At 33.7% G+C, this 14,456-nt stretch overlaps 1 protein-coding gene across 1 annotated transcript in view; it reads left to right on the forward strand.

Moving 5' to 3' along the window:
* LOC117322804 (tetratricopeptide repeat protein 13-like) overlaps nt 1–14,456 on the forward strand; it is a 67,103-nt gene that overhangs the window by 29,076 nt on the left and 23,571 nt on the right. Inside the window, exons 13-22 of the mRNA XM_033877748.1 lie at nt 2,558–2,628; nt 4,287–4,352; nt 5,243–5,335; nt 6,343–6,459; nt 6,825–6,938; nt 7,285–7,367; nt 8,241–8,382; nt 9,320–9,424; nt 9,963–10,029; nt 10,376–10,535. Of these exons, the coding sequence (XP_033733639.1) occupies nt 2,558–2,628; nt 4,287–4,352; nt 5,243–5,335; nt 6,343–6,459; nt 6,825–6,938; nt 7,285–7,367; nt 8,241–8,382; nt 9,320–9,424; nt 9,963–10,029; nt 10,376–10,535 (1,018 nt within the window). The remainder of the gene's footprint in view (nt 1–2,557; nt 2,629–4,286; nt 4,353–5,242; nt 5,336–6,342; nt 6,460–6,824; nt 6,939–7,284; nt 7,368–8,240; nt 8,383–9,319; nt 9,425–9,962; nt 10,030–10,375; nt 10,536–14,456) is intronic.

Genomic DNA, 14,456 nt, shown 5'->3' on the forward strand with positions numbered 1-14,456 from the left:
TCTGTCACATGTAGGTCTCAATACTTCAGTTGGTAGTAGGTCAGTACTCTGTCACATGTAGGAGGTCTCAATACTTCAGTTGGTAGTAAGTCAGTACTCTGTCACATGTAGGTCTCAATACTTCAGTTGGTAGTAGGTCAGTACTCTGTCACATGTAGGAGGTCTCAATACTTCAGTTGGTAGTAGGTCAGTACTCTGTCACATGTAGGAGGTCTCAATACTTCAGTTGGTAGTAGGTCAGTACTCTGTCACATGTAGGAGGTCTCAATACTTCAGTTGGTAGTAAGTCAGTACTCTGTCACATGTAGGAGGTCTCAATACTTCAGTTGGTAGTAAGTCAGTACTCTGTCACATGTAGGTCTCAATACTTCAGTTGGTAGTAGGTCAGTACTCTGTCACATGTAGGAGGTCTCAATACTTCAGTTGGTAGTAGGTCAGTACTCTGTCACATGTAGGAGGTCTCAATACTTCAGTTGGTAGTAGGTCAGTACTGTCACATGTAGGAGGTCTCAATACTTCAGTTGGTAGTAAGTCAGTACTCTGTCACATGTAGGAGGTCTCAATACTTCAGTTGGTAGTAAGTCAGTACTCTGTCACATGTAGGAGGTCTCAATACTTCAGTTAGTAGTAGGTCAGTACTCTGTCACATGTAGGTCTCAATACTTCAGTTGGTAGTAGGTCAGTACTGTCACATGTAGGAGGTCTCAATACTTCAGTTGGTAGTAAGTCAGTACTCTGTCACATGTAGGTCTCAATACTTCAGTTGGTAGTAAGTCAGTACTCTGTCACATGTAGGAGGTCTCAATACTTCAGTTGGTAGTAAGTCAGTACTCTGTCACATGTAGGAGGTCTCAATACTTCAGTTGGTAGTAAGTCAGTACTCTGTCACATGTAGGAGGTCTCAATACTTCAGTTGGTAGTAGGTCAGTACTCTGTCACATGTAGGAGGTCTCAATACTTCAGTTGGTAGTAAGGCAGTACTCATTGCAGTACAAGCTTGATAATGTTTTAGATCCAAATGTCGAGTTCAGGATAAGACCAAATTTTTTCTTCATAAGATAACCAAACAACACACTATCTCCTTCCACAAAGTATTTGTTTGTAACTTTATAATATGATTGATACTTTTATATAGTTGAAGATGCCTGATCAAGATAAATTTATTATAGAAAAAATGTTAAAATCATAGACTTTATTATTGAATGTTCCAATCTATTTTCTGCACAAATTAATTTGCTTGCTACATGGTTTGTGCAAGGGGAGATAGCTCGTACATACTCTAGTTGATATGTGTATTGCGATGTTGGAAAGTCACCTCATGGGTTGATAAAAATGTCTCGCACCTGTCTAATGTACATTTTTTAGTCATTTCTCAATTGGCCATCGACAAGTGAACTCTCCGATTGTTTCTCTATTTGATATTGAAAATGAAAGTAAGATACTTCTGATTGGTTCTGGTTTTGGGTAAGTGAAGTAGAATGTTTCAAAATATATATTAAAACAATACTACTACTATGCATACATTTAGAAAAATTAATGTAGGTGAATTTATTTTTTAAAAGTGAAAAGAAAAGTTATTCCTTGACAAGAATACGATAGAGCCCATAAATCATTCTGTTCAAAAAACAAATTCAGCAGCCAGGCACTGATGAATCCTAAGTCTGGAAACCTAAATTTTTCTGCACTGCCTAATAGCGCAATGCTCCTGTGACCCTTAGATTGATTATTTGATGTCATTTTCATTAAAGACACACGTCTTATGTAAGGTATTATGGAATTGGTTTGTTTAAAGTGATAGAACAATAGGAAACTTGCTTTTATAAAGGACTTTGTGTACTCCTGAATTTTTGCCAATGCAGGTGTAAAAGTCACCTTGTATAATATGTTATTGAACCTCAGCGATACACATACTCTCTACTGAACTGTAGTAGATTGTGGTTAAACAACACCACAGTTCACCATGTCATCCAATGTTGGGAGACCAACAGACCTTGGGTTAAGATCAGTGTTGATTCAAATCCTACTTTGGGCTGTTTGTGGTTTTTAGGATGCTGAAATCATAGTATGTAATGTGGGTACATCCTTTTACAGCAATTTATTTTTAAAGTTGCTCTCGAAAGCATGTAGCAGACAATCTGTATATTATATAGTGAGGTGCCGAATTGTGAATATTACTAGTCACCAGCCACGATACTGTCCATGCCTCAAAATAACCTCGGATACACATGTACAATAAATCTGTCTTACATATAGTGTTTAGGATGCGTAAGTAATTAACATTGTGCAGATACAAGGAATGAGATGTTAACTTCAAGGCATTCATTACAAATAGATTAATTTTAGTATATGTAGTATGACCCCTCATTACTAACAAATCTCTGTTATTTCATGAAAATAACTGGTGAGATATCTGTTAAAGGAGAAAGTCATCTTACTGAAACCTCTTCACATATACTCTCATCATTATTGGTAGCTCATTTTACCTAGTGATAACTAATTTTTCTGACTACTTTTTGTAAGAATCGTTTAATCAGATTTAATCACTTTTCCTTTGCAGCTTTAGGGATAGTTTTGATGAACTCCGGAAGTCTTGAGGATTCAATCAAGGTCCTGTTGAGTGTAATTAAGGTATGTTTGGTAAGATTTATAAATATTTAGTATAATTGTAGAATGGATTTTGAAATAAGATTTTCAGTGTCTAAGCGTGTACAGATTGAACACATAGACATATAAATATATTTATGTATCAGTGTAATTAATATGCTTCCTACATTTTCACTATCATTTTCTATACTTTTAAAAAACGTTTTGTGAAGAAATCCATACAGTGATATTTATATAGTGTATGTAAGAACTTTTATGTGTTTATCAGATATCTCCATTCAATTAACATAAGTTACCCATACTGTACTGCTATAGCCTGTGTTTAGCTCATCTGAAGGACACAATTGTGCTGTACTTTCAGTTATCAATCAGTTCCTTATCATTTAACATTTTTCTTCAAATCACTTCTTGATAACCACAAGGTCTAAGGTTTTGATAACCACAAGGTCTAAGGTTTTGATAACCACAAGGTCTAAGGTTTTGATAACCACAAGGTCTAAGGTCATGATAACCACAAGGTCTAAGGTTTTGATAACCACAAGGTCTAAGGTTTTGATAACCACAAGGTCTAAGGTCATGATAACCACAAGGTCTAAGTTCATGATAACCACAAGGTCTAAGGTTTTGATAACCACAAGGTCTAAGGTCATGATAACTACAAGGTCTAAGGTCATGATAACCACAAGGTCTAAGGTTTTGATAACCACAAGGTCTAAGGTCTTGATAACCACAAGGTCTAAGGTTTTGATAACCACAAGGTCTAACGTCTTGATAACCACAAGGTCTAACGTCTTGATAACCACAAGGTCTAAGGTTTTGATAACCACAAGGTCTAAGGTTTTGATAACCACAAGGTCTAACGTCTTGATAACCACAAGGTGTAAGGTTTTGATAACCACAAGGTCTAAGGTCATGATAACCACAAGGTCTAAGGTCATGATAACCCCAATATCTTAGGTTTTGATAACCACAAGGTCGATAGGTTTTGATAACCACAAGGTCTAAGGTCATGATAACCCCAATATCTTAGGTTTTGATAACCACAAGGTCTAAGGTTTTGATAACCACAAGGTCTAAGGTTTTGATAACCACAAGGTCTAAGGTCATGATAACCACAAGGTCTAAGGTTTTGATAACCACAAGGTCTAAGGTTTTGATAACCACAAGGTCTAAGGTTTTGATAACCACAAGGTCTAAGGTTTTGATAACCACAAGGTCTAAGGTCATGATAACCACAAGGTCTAAGGTCATGATAACCACAAGGTCTAAGGTCATGATAACCACAAGGTCTAAGATTTTGATAACCACAAGGTCTAAGGTTTTGATAACCACAAGGTCCAAGGTCATGATAACCACAAGGTCTAAGGTTTTGATAACCACAAGGTCTAAGGTCATGATAACCACAAGGTCTAACGTCTTGATAACCACAAGGTCTAAGGTCTTGATAACCACAAGATCTTAGGTCATGATAACCACAAGGTCTAAGTTCATGATATTGGACCATTAACCTGCTTGGATGATTGGCTATTGTTTGTTCAAGTGAATAACATTGGCTCACTTTTAAGGTTACAGGTGTCAATTTGAATTGAATTTGACTGTAAACCACTTTGCAGTAGTTCACAGTAGTGCAGTGGATAAAAGATTAGTAAGATCAACTTTTTTTTGCATGTAAATGTTTCTAGGAGAAACCCAATACGTTGGCAGCCTACTACATCCTGGGAGTCGCTCATGTGAGGAGAGGTGTCAAGGTGTGTACCATAATATTTCTTATTGATAATTGTACTGTATATTTGAATGATTGTTATATCTCACCCATTCTTAAATATCTAGTGTTCTGTTCAAGTTAGAATCACATTTAGATATTAATGCAGCATGTCCTGGGATATATATGGACACTTTACATTTTAGGAAGATAGAAAGATTTTACAACCTGCCAGCATTCTAAAAAAAGACAGTAAACTGCCCGTGTCAGACTGCAGTCTGGCAAAGGTGAACAAGTGAAGAGCAAATATTCTCACATACTTAACAGGGTGATCTCTTGGTTGCTAGGGAAAGGGTATCTATCTTAGATAGGGTAGTCACAAATGTCCCAGAGAACCCGGTATACCCTTCAGAGTGTGTTTTGACCCGTTAAGATAAGATTTGACTCTTGGGATTGAAGGAATGTGGTTTTTTTTACAGTTTTTAACCCTTTTTATTTCTGGGAAATAATCATTTTACTCTTGAAATTGCTGAAAATCAAGAAATCTCTTGGATACCCTGCGTCATAATATTGAATTGTTTCCATAACATCTTACAATTGGTGTGAATAGCAAATCCCCCAACCATACACTCAAAAATGAAGTGTTTGGTTTTGGCATATGAATCATGTCATTTTAACTGAAATATGTATATTTCTACGTATGTGAGAAAAATAAGAAAAATAATCAAACATGGATTTGTTCAATGGACAGGGATATCTTGGCCCTTGTGAAAGAGTTTGGCTAGCCAATGCTTGGCAAGTTTAAGATTCTATTAGTTTGAAGATCTGAAATGTCTACATTAACGATCATAAACTTTATTTTAAGTGACACAACAGCTCATGTTAACCAGCTTTATTTGTACACCTGAAGGTTGTTTTACTTGTTGTATATTGTAGGAGAGAGGTAATGCTGTAAGTGCCATGCGAGACTTTACTGAGGCTATAAAAAGAAGTACCACACAGTTTGAACCATACGCCAGACGGGCAGAGGTAAAATTTAATTACATTCACTATTTTCCATTTCCAAGTTACTTGAAATGGACTATGTTTGGATTAGATGGTTGTCAGAATTTTGTGGAAAATATTTTTTTTATTTTGCTATATTTATTATATGGTCAACAAGGATGAACTTTTGGAAAAAGTAGTTGTATTATCACACTTTTGAAAGATATACTTAACTTCAAAGAATGAATCATTACACTGACTAAGTCAATTTTTCGTTCACCGTCAAACACCACATTAAGCACTCTGGTAGCCAAGGTTTAGACATCACTGTCCAACATCACAGTAAGTACTCTGGTAACCAAGGTTTAGACATCACTGTCCAACATCACAGTAAGTACTCTGGTAACCAAGGTTTAGACATCACTGTCCAACATCACAGTAAGTACTCTGGTAACCAAGGTTTAGACATCACTGTCCAACATCACAGTAAGTACTCTGGTAACCAAGGTTTAGACATCACTGTCCAACATCACAGTAAGTACTCTGGTAACCAAGGTTTAGACATCACTGTCCAGCACCACAGTAAGTACTCTGGTAACCAAGGTTTAGACATCACTGTCCAGCACCACAGTAAGTACTCTGGTAACCAAGGTTTAGACATCACTGTCCAACATCACAGTAAGTACTCTGGTAACCAAGGTTTAGACATCACTGTCCAGCACCACAGTAAGTACTCTGGTAACCAAGGTTTAGACATCACTGTCCAGCACCACAGTAAGTACTCTGGTAACCAAGGTTTAGACATCACTGTCCAACACCACAGTAAGTACTCTGGTAACCAAGGTTTAGACATCACTGTCCAACACCACAGTAAGTACTCTGGTAACCAAGGTTTAGACATCACTGTCCAGCACCACAGTAAGTACTCTGGTAACCAAGGTTTAGACATCACTGTCCAACATCACAGTAAGTACTCTGGTAACCAAGGTTAAGACATCACTGTCCAACATCACAGTAAGTTCTCTGGTAACCAAGGTTTACTTTGTTTTCAGCTACACTTGGCATTGAAGGATTATGATGAGGCCCTGAGGGACCTTATTAGGGCAGAAGAGTTTCACCCTGACAGTAAAGTATACTTCATGAGGGGAATCATTCACCTGCTACTGGAGGTATATCAATTAGAGACAATAAGTGTTAAACAAACATCCAAATTATTCACACATTCTTATAATTAGGCTTTGTGATTTATAATACAGCATTTAACTAGGAAACGATGTGGTTCACTGCATTCTTATATTCTAAAGTTTGAGTGGTAAATGATATGTTATGATTATGTTGGCTCAAATGTGTAAGATTAACTAAAGAATTCAAGTTGATAGAATTTTTAAAGTCATTGGGAAGTGAATACAGGAGTAAAATAGTTAACCTATGATTATCAATTTTCACTCTCCATATGTAATTCATACTGTATCTACATAATCGGATCTTTCACATGATTGAGCGACAAATTTTTTTTTTTCTTATTTTCTTACAGAATTTTGTTGAGGCTGAAGACGATTTTAAAATGAATTTAAACAGTGAGGATCACCTATACCTAGCATCTTATTATCACCTGGGTCTGACTCTGTACTACAGGGGTAAAATTAGGGTAGGTAAATACCATAGGGGTAAAATCAGGGTAAGTGTGTACCACAGGGGTAAAATCAGGGTAAGTGTATACCACAGGGGTAAAATCAGGGAAAGTGACTGCACATGGTAATGGAGGGAGTAATCTGCAGGTAATTTAGTATTGCAATGTGTTTTGGCCTTTTGAAGTGAGACATTCCTGGTTGTAGTTATGTTGTTATTCAGAAGTAGATAAAAGTATATTATTTCAAAATTATTCATTTTGTTTAATTCTGTTATTTAATTCACTGCTACTGACATAAGTATTATAAACTATATATGTTGTGTCATTTTGTAATAACTAACTAGTGTTATGTCTCTTTTTCTAGAATGCCATTGAAGTTTTCAAAGAAGTTTTAAAGATAAAACCTGATTTTGTGGATGCGTCTACAAGTTTAGCACAAGCTTTCAGGTAAAGTAAACTATTTCTCTTCTTATCTATCCCCTTACACAGGTAAAGTAAACCATTTCTCTTCTTATCTATCCCCTTACACAGGTAAAGTATACACGTATACAACCATTTCTCTTCTTATCTATCCCCTTACACAGGTAAAGTATACACGTATACAACCATTTCTCTTCTTATCTATCCCCTTACACAGGTAAAATAAACCAGTTTTGTCTCCACATAGTAGACCATTAGTATTATTGATTGTTTTCTAATCCTGCTATTCAGAAAATTAATAAGTTACCTGATATGATTTAACATCAGTAACAGGTATCCAATCATTTGGTTTCTAATATTAAAATCACAACTAGTAAACAACAGTCAAGTCATTCACTTCCGTCTTTGCTTCATAAACCTGCTGTCTGATATTCCGAAACCATTTTCAGTTGAAATAGACCTGCCCTCTGATATTCCTAAACCGTTTTCAGTTAAGATAACCCCTGCTGTCTGATATTCCTAAACTATTTCAGTTGAGATAAACCCTGCTGTCTGATATTCCAAAACGATATTCCTAAACTATTTCAGTTGAGATAAACCCTGCTGTCTGATATTCCAAAACTATTTCAGTTGAGATAACCTCTGCTGACTGATATTCCCAAGCCATTTTCAGTTGAGATAACCTCTGCTGTCTGATATTCCTAAACTATTTCAGTTGAGATAACCTCAGCTGCCTGATATTCCTAAACTATTTCAGTTGAGATAAATCTACTGTCTGATATTCCTATACCATGAATTATAATCAGTGATACTGGTGATGTGCATTATAGTATTAATGGTTACCAATGTGTATTTGTAGTATTAAGAAGCTATCATTTCAGTATTATATCATTTTTGTAGAGAGTTGGGTAATTTGCGGGCTTCCCGTAGTAAGTTCAACCATTCCCTGAACCTTAACCCTACCCACAGTCAGACCCTCCAGCTGAGAGGAAATATGCTTTACCACAGCGGGGAGACAGTGAAGGCTGCCCAGGATTTCAAAGTAAGGACATCTGCTTAAATTAAGATTTAAAAGGATCTTTTCTTGAGACATTCTAAATTTTCATTGGTGTTAAATATTGGTCATTTTTACGACTTCAGACCATTAATTTAATCTACTAATTATTAAACTTGATGATTGCTTCCATCTTTATGATTTATCAATAGATTATGTAATACGATAATGAAATTTTCTGAATTCATTATTATACCCCCTACTTAGTAAAGGGAAATATAAATTGTTAGTGATTTTAGCTCACCTGATCCAAAGGACCAAGATGAGCTTATGCCATACTGTGGCGTCCAGTGTCCGTCCGTGAACATAACTTGAGTGAATATCAACCAAGTTTGAGGAATCTTTGTATGTAGCCATATCGATTGTTTAGAGGACCAGGGATGTATCTCCAACATGGAGTGCTTAGAAGTAAAGGGTCGTATCTCAAATTTATCATTTTTTAAATTTTGATAAATTACATTTCCGACTGAGCATTTCTTATAGAATATGTACTTTATATCAATGGAAATTGTCTAATTCTTTTAAATCACATAGTATTTTAACAGAATTAGACCATTTCAATTGATAATGTACAAATTCTATAAGAAAATCTCACTTGTAGTTGTAATTTATTAAAATCTAAAAATTGATAAATTTGAGATACTGCCCTTTACTTTTAAGCACTCCATGTTGGAGATACCACCTTGTTCCTCTAAACAATCAATATATCAAGATCTAGAGCAAGTTCAAAAATGGGAATTGGAAATATAACTCAAATTAGAGTATTTTGCCATAATTACTGAAATATCCAGTTGAGCGATGCAGGCCCTCTGGACCTCTTGTTTCTGTTTGTGAATCCTTCTGACAATTACACAGCTTTTGTAGATGTCTATAATATGTCAACAAAACAAGTCTTTAACTATGTGAATTGCTAATTTTGTTTCAGAAATGTCTAGAATTAGACTCAGAAAACATCAACTGTCAGTACATGTTAGCTTTGTGTGATGCAGCAGTGGGCAGGTTCTATGACAGTGTCAAGTCTACAACAAAAGTCAGTAGCATTTCATGGTGAACAGTAGCCATGTGTTTCTAAAAAAGTTCCAATTCTTCAGTTGGATGTTTGACGTAATATGATTATTCAAATCAAAATGGTTGATGCTGTTCATTTATAAACTTACACAATTTCAATTTGTCAGTAAATTATTTAAGGTATGTTGAAGTCTGTATGTGGTAGGGCTAAAATCTCACATGTCTATGGTCTGGTTTAAAAATAGTGTAGCTGATCATGAATCAAGTTCTACAAAGATCAGCCGAATCAAGTTCTACACAGATTAGCCGAATTGACTTGTAATTGTTTACCACCTCCATGTACATAAGATTACAATCTATCCAAAAGTACCAGTCGGATAAAGTACATGTATTTCTGAGTAATGAATATGTATTTTGAAGTCATGAATCCATCATAAATCACAGTTACAGTGTAGGAGGTTCTATAATATAATCGGTAAAAATTGGTAGCAAAGGGCATCATATACCGGTATATTGAATGATTTATTATATTGACATATTGTATTTGTTTTGTTTTATAGGTTATGGTGAAAAATTCAAATGTAATAAGAGCTTCACCAGAATTTTTAAAAGCACATTATCTAAGAGGTTTGTATCATCTTAATTATTTTTTTTTTTGTATATTGTTAGAGCTGTTTATTAATCAGTTTTGATATTGTTTTGATCAATTTAAAATAGATTGAAATTTTCTCATTGTGATAATTTTTAAAAGCACATTATCTAAGAGGTTTGTATCATCTTAATTATTTCTTTCTTGTATATTGTTAGAGCTGTTTATTAATCAGTTTTGATATTGTTTTGATCAATTTAAAATAGATTGAAATTTTCTCATTGTGATAATTACCATCACATGAAGTATGGATACTGTTTAAATTTATTCAAATTACGTAGACACAGAATTCTCACACAGTTGATGTTCCTTTTTTACACCCAGAATATGTACGGTATCTACATTCCCACTTGGATCAACCAATCCAGGACCTAAGGCTTGATGAAGATTTATCAGAGGAATTCCGAGACCACTGGGCCAAACTTTTACCATTCCAGTTCCGAAATGCATATAAAGAGCAGCCAGGTTTACAACCAGATATAAAGTAGGTTTATATACACCAGATATAAAGTGTGTAGGTTTATATACACCAGATATAAAGTGTGTGGGTTTATATACACCAGATATAAAGTGTGTAGGTTATATACACCAGATATAAAGTTTGTATCTTTATATACACCAGATATAAAGTGTGTAGGTTTATATACACCAGATATAAAGTCAGTAGGTTTATATACACCAGATATAAAGTGTGTAGGTTTATATAAACCAGATATAAAGTGTGTGGGTTATATATACACCAGATATAAAGTTTGTATCTTTATATACACCAGATATAAAGTGTGTAGGTTTATATACACCAGATATAAAGTGTGTAGGTTATATATATACCAGATATAAAGTTTGTAGGTTTATATACACCAGATATAAAGTTTGTATGTTATATATACACCAGATATAAAGTGAGTAGGTTATATATACACCAGATATAAAGTGTGTGAAGGTTTATATACACAAGATATAAAGTCAGTAGGTTTATATACACCAGATATAAAGTGAGTAGGTTTATATACACCAGATATAAAGTGTGTAGGTTTATATACACCAGATATAAAGTTTGTATCTTTATATACACCAGATATAAAGTGTGTGGGTTTATATACACCAGATATAAAGTGTGTAGGTTTATATACACCAGATATAAAGTCAGTAGGTTTATATACACCAGATATAAAGTGTGTATGTTTATATACACCAGATATAAAGTTTGTATCTTTATATACACCAGATATAAAGTGTGTAGGTTATATATATACCAGATATAAAGTTTGTAGGTTATATATACACCAGATATAAAGTGAGTAGGTTATATATACACCAGATATAAAGTGAGTAGGTTTATATACACCAGATATAAAGTGTGTAGGTTTATATACACCAGATATAAAGTGTGTAGGTTATATATATACCAGATATAAAGTTTGTAGGTTATATATACACCAGATATAAAGTGAGTAGGTTATATATACACCAGATATAAAGTGAGTAGGTTTATATACACCAGATATAAAGTGTGTAGGTTTATATACACCAGATATAAAGTCAGTAGGTTTATATACACCAGATATAAAGTGAGTTGGTTGATATACACCAGATATAAAGTGTGTAGGTTATATATACACCAGATATAAAGTGTGTAGGTTTATATACACCAGATATAAAGTCAGTAGGTTATATATACACCAGATATAACGTGTGTAGGTTATATATACACCAGATATAAAGTGTGTAGGTTTATATACACCAGATATAAAGTCAGTAGGTCATATACACACCAGATATAAAGTCAGTAGGTTATTTATACACCAGATATAAAGTGTGTAGGTTATATACACACCAGATATAAAGAAGGTTATATACACACCATATATAAAGTGTGTAGGTTTATATACACCAGATATAAAGTCAGTAGGTTTATATACGCCAGACAAAAAGTGTGTAGGTTTATATACACCAGATATAAAGTGTGTAGGTTTATATACACACCAGATATAAAGTCAGTAGGTTATATATACACCAGATATAAAGTGTGTAGGTTTATATACACCAGATATAAAGTCAGTAGGTTATTTATACACCAGATATAAAGTGTGTAGGTTATATATACACCAGATATAAAGTGTGTAGGTTTATATACACCAGATATAAAGTCAGTAGGTTATATATACACCAGATATAAAGTGTTTAGGTTTATATACATCAGATATAAAGTGTGTAGGTTATATATACACCATATATAAAGTGTGTAGGTTTATATACACCAGATATAAAGTCAGTAGGTTTATATATACACCAGATATTAAGTTTGTAGGTTATATATACACCAGATATTAAGTGTGTAGGTTTATATACACCAGATATAAAGTGTGTAGGTTATATATACACCAGATATGAAGTGTGTAGGTTTATATACACCAGATATAAAGTCAGTAGGTTTATATACGCCAGACAAAAAGTGTGTAGGTTTATATACACCAGATATAAAGTGTGTAGGTTTATATACACACCAGATATAAAGTCAGTAGGTTATATATACACCAGATATAAAGTCAGTAGGTTTATATACACCAGACATAAAGTGTGTAGGTTTACAGACCTGCCAACTACTACTATTTTATAGTAATCTTTACTATTTTGTGGTGGTCGTTACTCTTTTTTCTCTCGAAATAGTAGCAAATTACTCTTTTTGATGCAATAGAATTGGCAAGAATTGTTAAGAATTACTCTTTTTTTGCTCAAAAATGGGCCAAATTACTATTTTTGAATTTGAAAGGTTGGCAGGTCTGGGTTTATATACACCAGATATAAAGTTTGTATCTTTATATACACCAGATATAAAGTGAGTAGGTTTATATACACCAGATATAAAGTCAGTAGGTTTATATACACCAGACATAAAGTGTGTAGGTTTATATAAACCAGATATAAAGTGTGTAGGTTTATATATACACCAGATATAAAGTGTGTAGGTTTATATACACCAGATATAAAGTGTGTAGGTTATATATATACACCAGATATAAAGTGTGTGGGTTATATATACACCAGATATAAAGTTTGTATCTTTATATACACCAGATATAAAGTGTGTGGGTTTATATACACCAGATATAAAGTGTGTAGGTTTATATACACCAGATATAAAGTCAGTAGGTTTATATACACCAGATATAAAGTGTGTAGGTTTATATACACCAGATATAAAGTGTGTAGGTTATATATATACACCAGATATAAAGTGTGTAGGTTATATATACACCAGATATAAAGTTTGTATCTTTATATACACCAGATATAAAGTGTGTGGGTTTATATACACCAGATATAAAGTGTGTAGGTTTATATACACCAGATATAAAGTCAGTAGGTTTATATACACCAGATATAAAGTGTGTAGGTTTATATACACCAGATATAAAGTTTGTATCTTTATATACACCAGATATAAAGTGTGTAGGTTATATATATACCAGATATAAAGTTTGTAGGTTATATATACTCCAGATATAAAGTGAGTAGGTTATATATACACCAGATATAAAGTGAGTAGGTTTATATACACCAGATATAAAGTGTGTAGGTTTATATACACCAGATATAAAGTGTGTAGGTTATATATATACCAGATATAAAGTTTGTAGGTTATATATACACCAGATATAAAGTGAGTAGGTTATATACACCAGATATAAAGTGAGTAGGTTTATATACACCAGATATAAAGTGTGTAGGTTTATATACACCAGATATAAAGTCAGTAGGTTTATATACACCAGATATAAAGTCAGTAGGTTTATATACACCAGATATAAAGTGTGTAGGTTATATATACACCAGATATAAAGTGTGTAGGTTTATATACACCAGATATAAAGTCAGTAGGTTATATATACACCAGATATAACGTGTTTGGTTATATATACACCAGATATAAAGTGTGTGGGTTATATATACACCAGATATAACGTGTGTAGGTTATATATACACCAGATATAAAGTGTGTAGGTTTATATACACCAGATATAAAGTCAGTAGGTCATATACACACCAGATATAAAGTCAGTAGGTTATTTATACACCAGATATAAAGTGTGTAGGTTATATACACACCAGATATAAAGTGTGTAGGTTTATATACACCAGATATAAAGTCAGTAGGTTATATATACACCAGATATAACGTGTTTGGTTATATATACACCAGATATAAAGTGTGTGGGTTATATATACACCAGATATAACGTGTGTAGGTTATATATACACCAGATATAAAGTGTGTAGGTTTATATACACCAGATATAAAGTCAGTAGGTCATATACACACCAGATATAAAGTCAGTAGGTTATATATACACCAGATATAAAGTCAGTAGGTCATATATACACCAGATATAAAGTCAGTAGG

This window comes from Pecten maximus, chromosome 3 (genome assembly GCF_902652985.1).
Source record: "Pecten maximus chromosome 3, xPecMax1.1, whole genome shotgun sequence".
Taxonomy (NCBI): domain Eukaryota; kingdom Metazoa; phylum Mollusca; class Bivalvia; order Pectinida; family Pectinidae; genus Pecten; species Pecten maximus.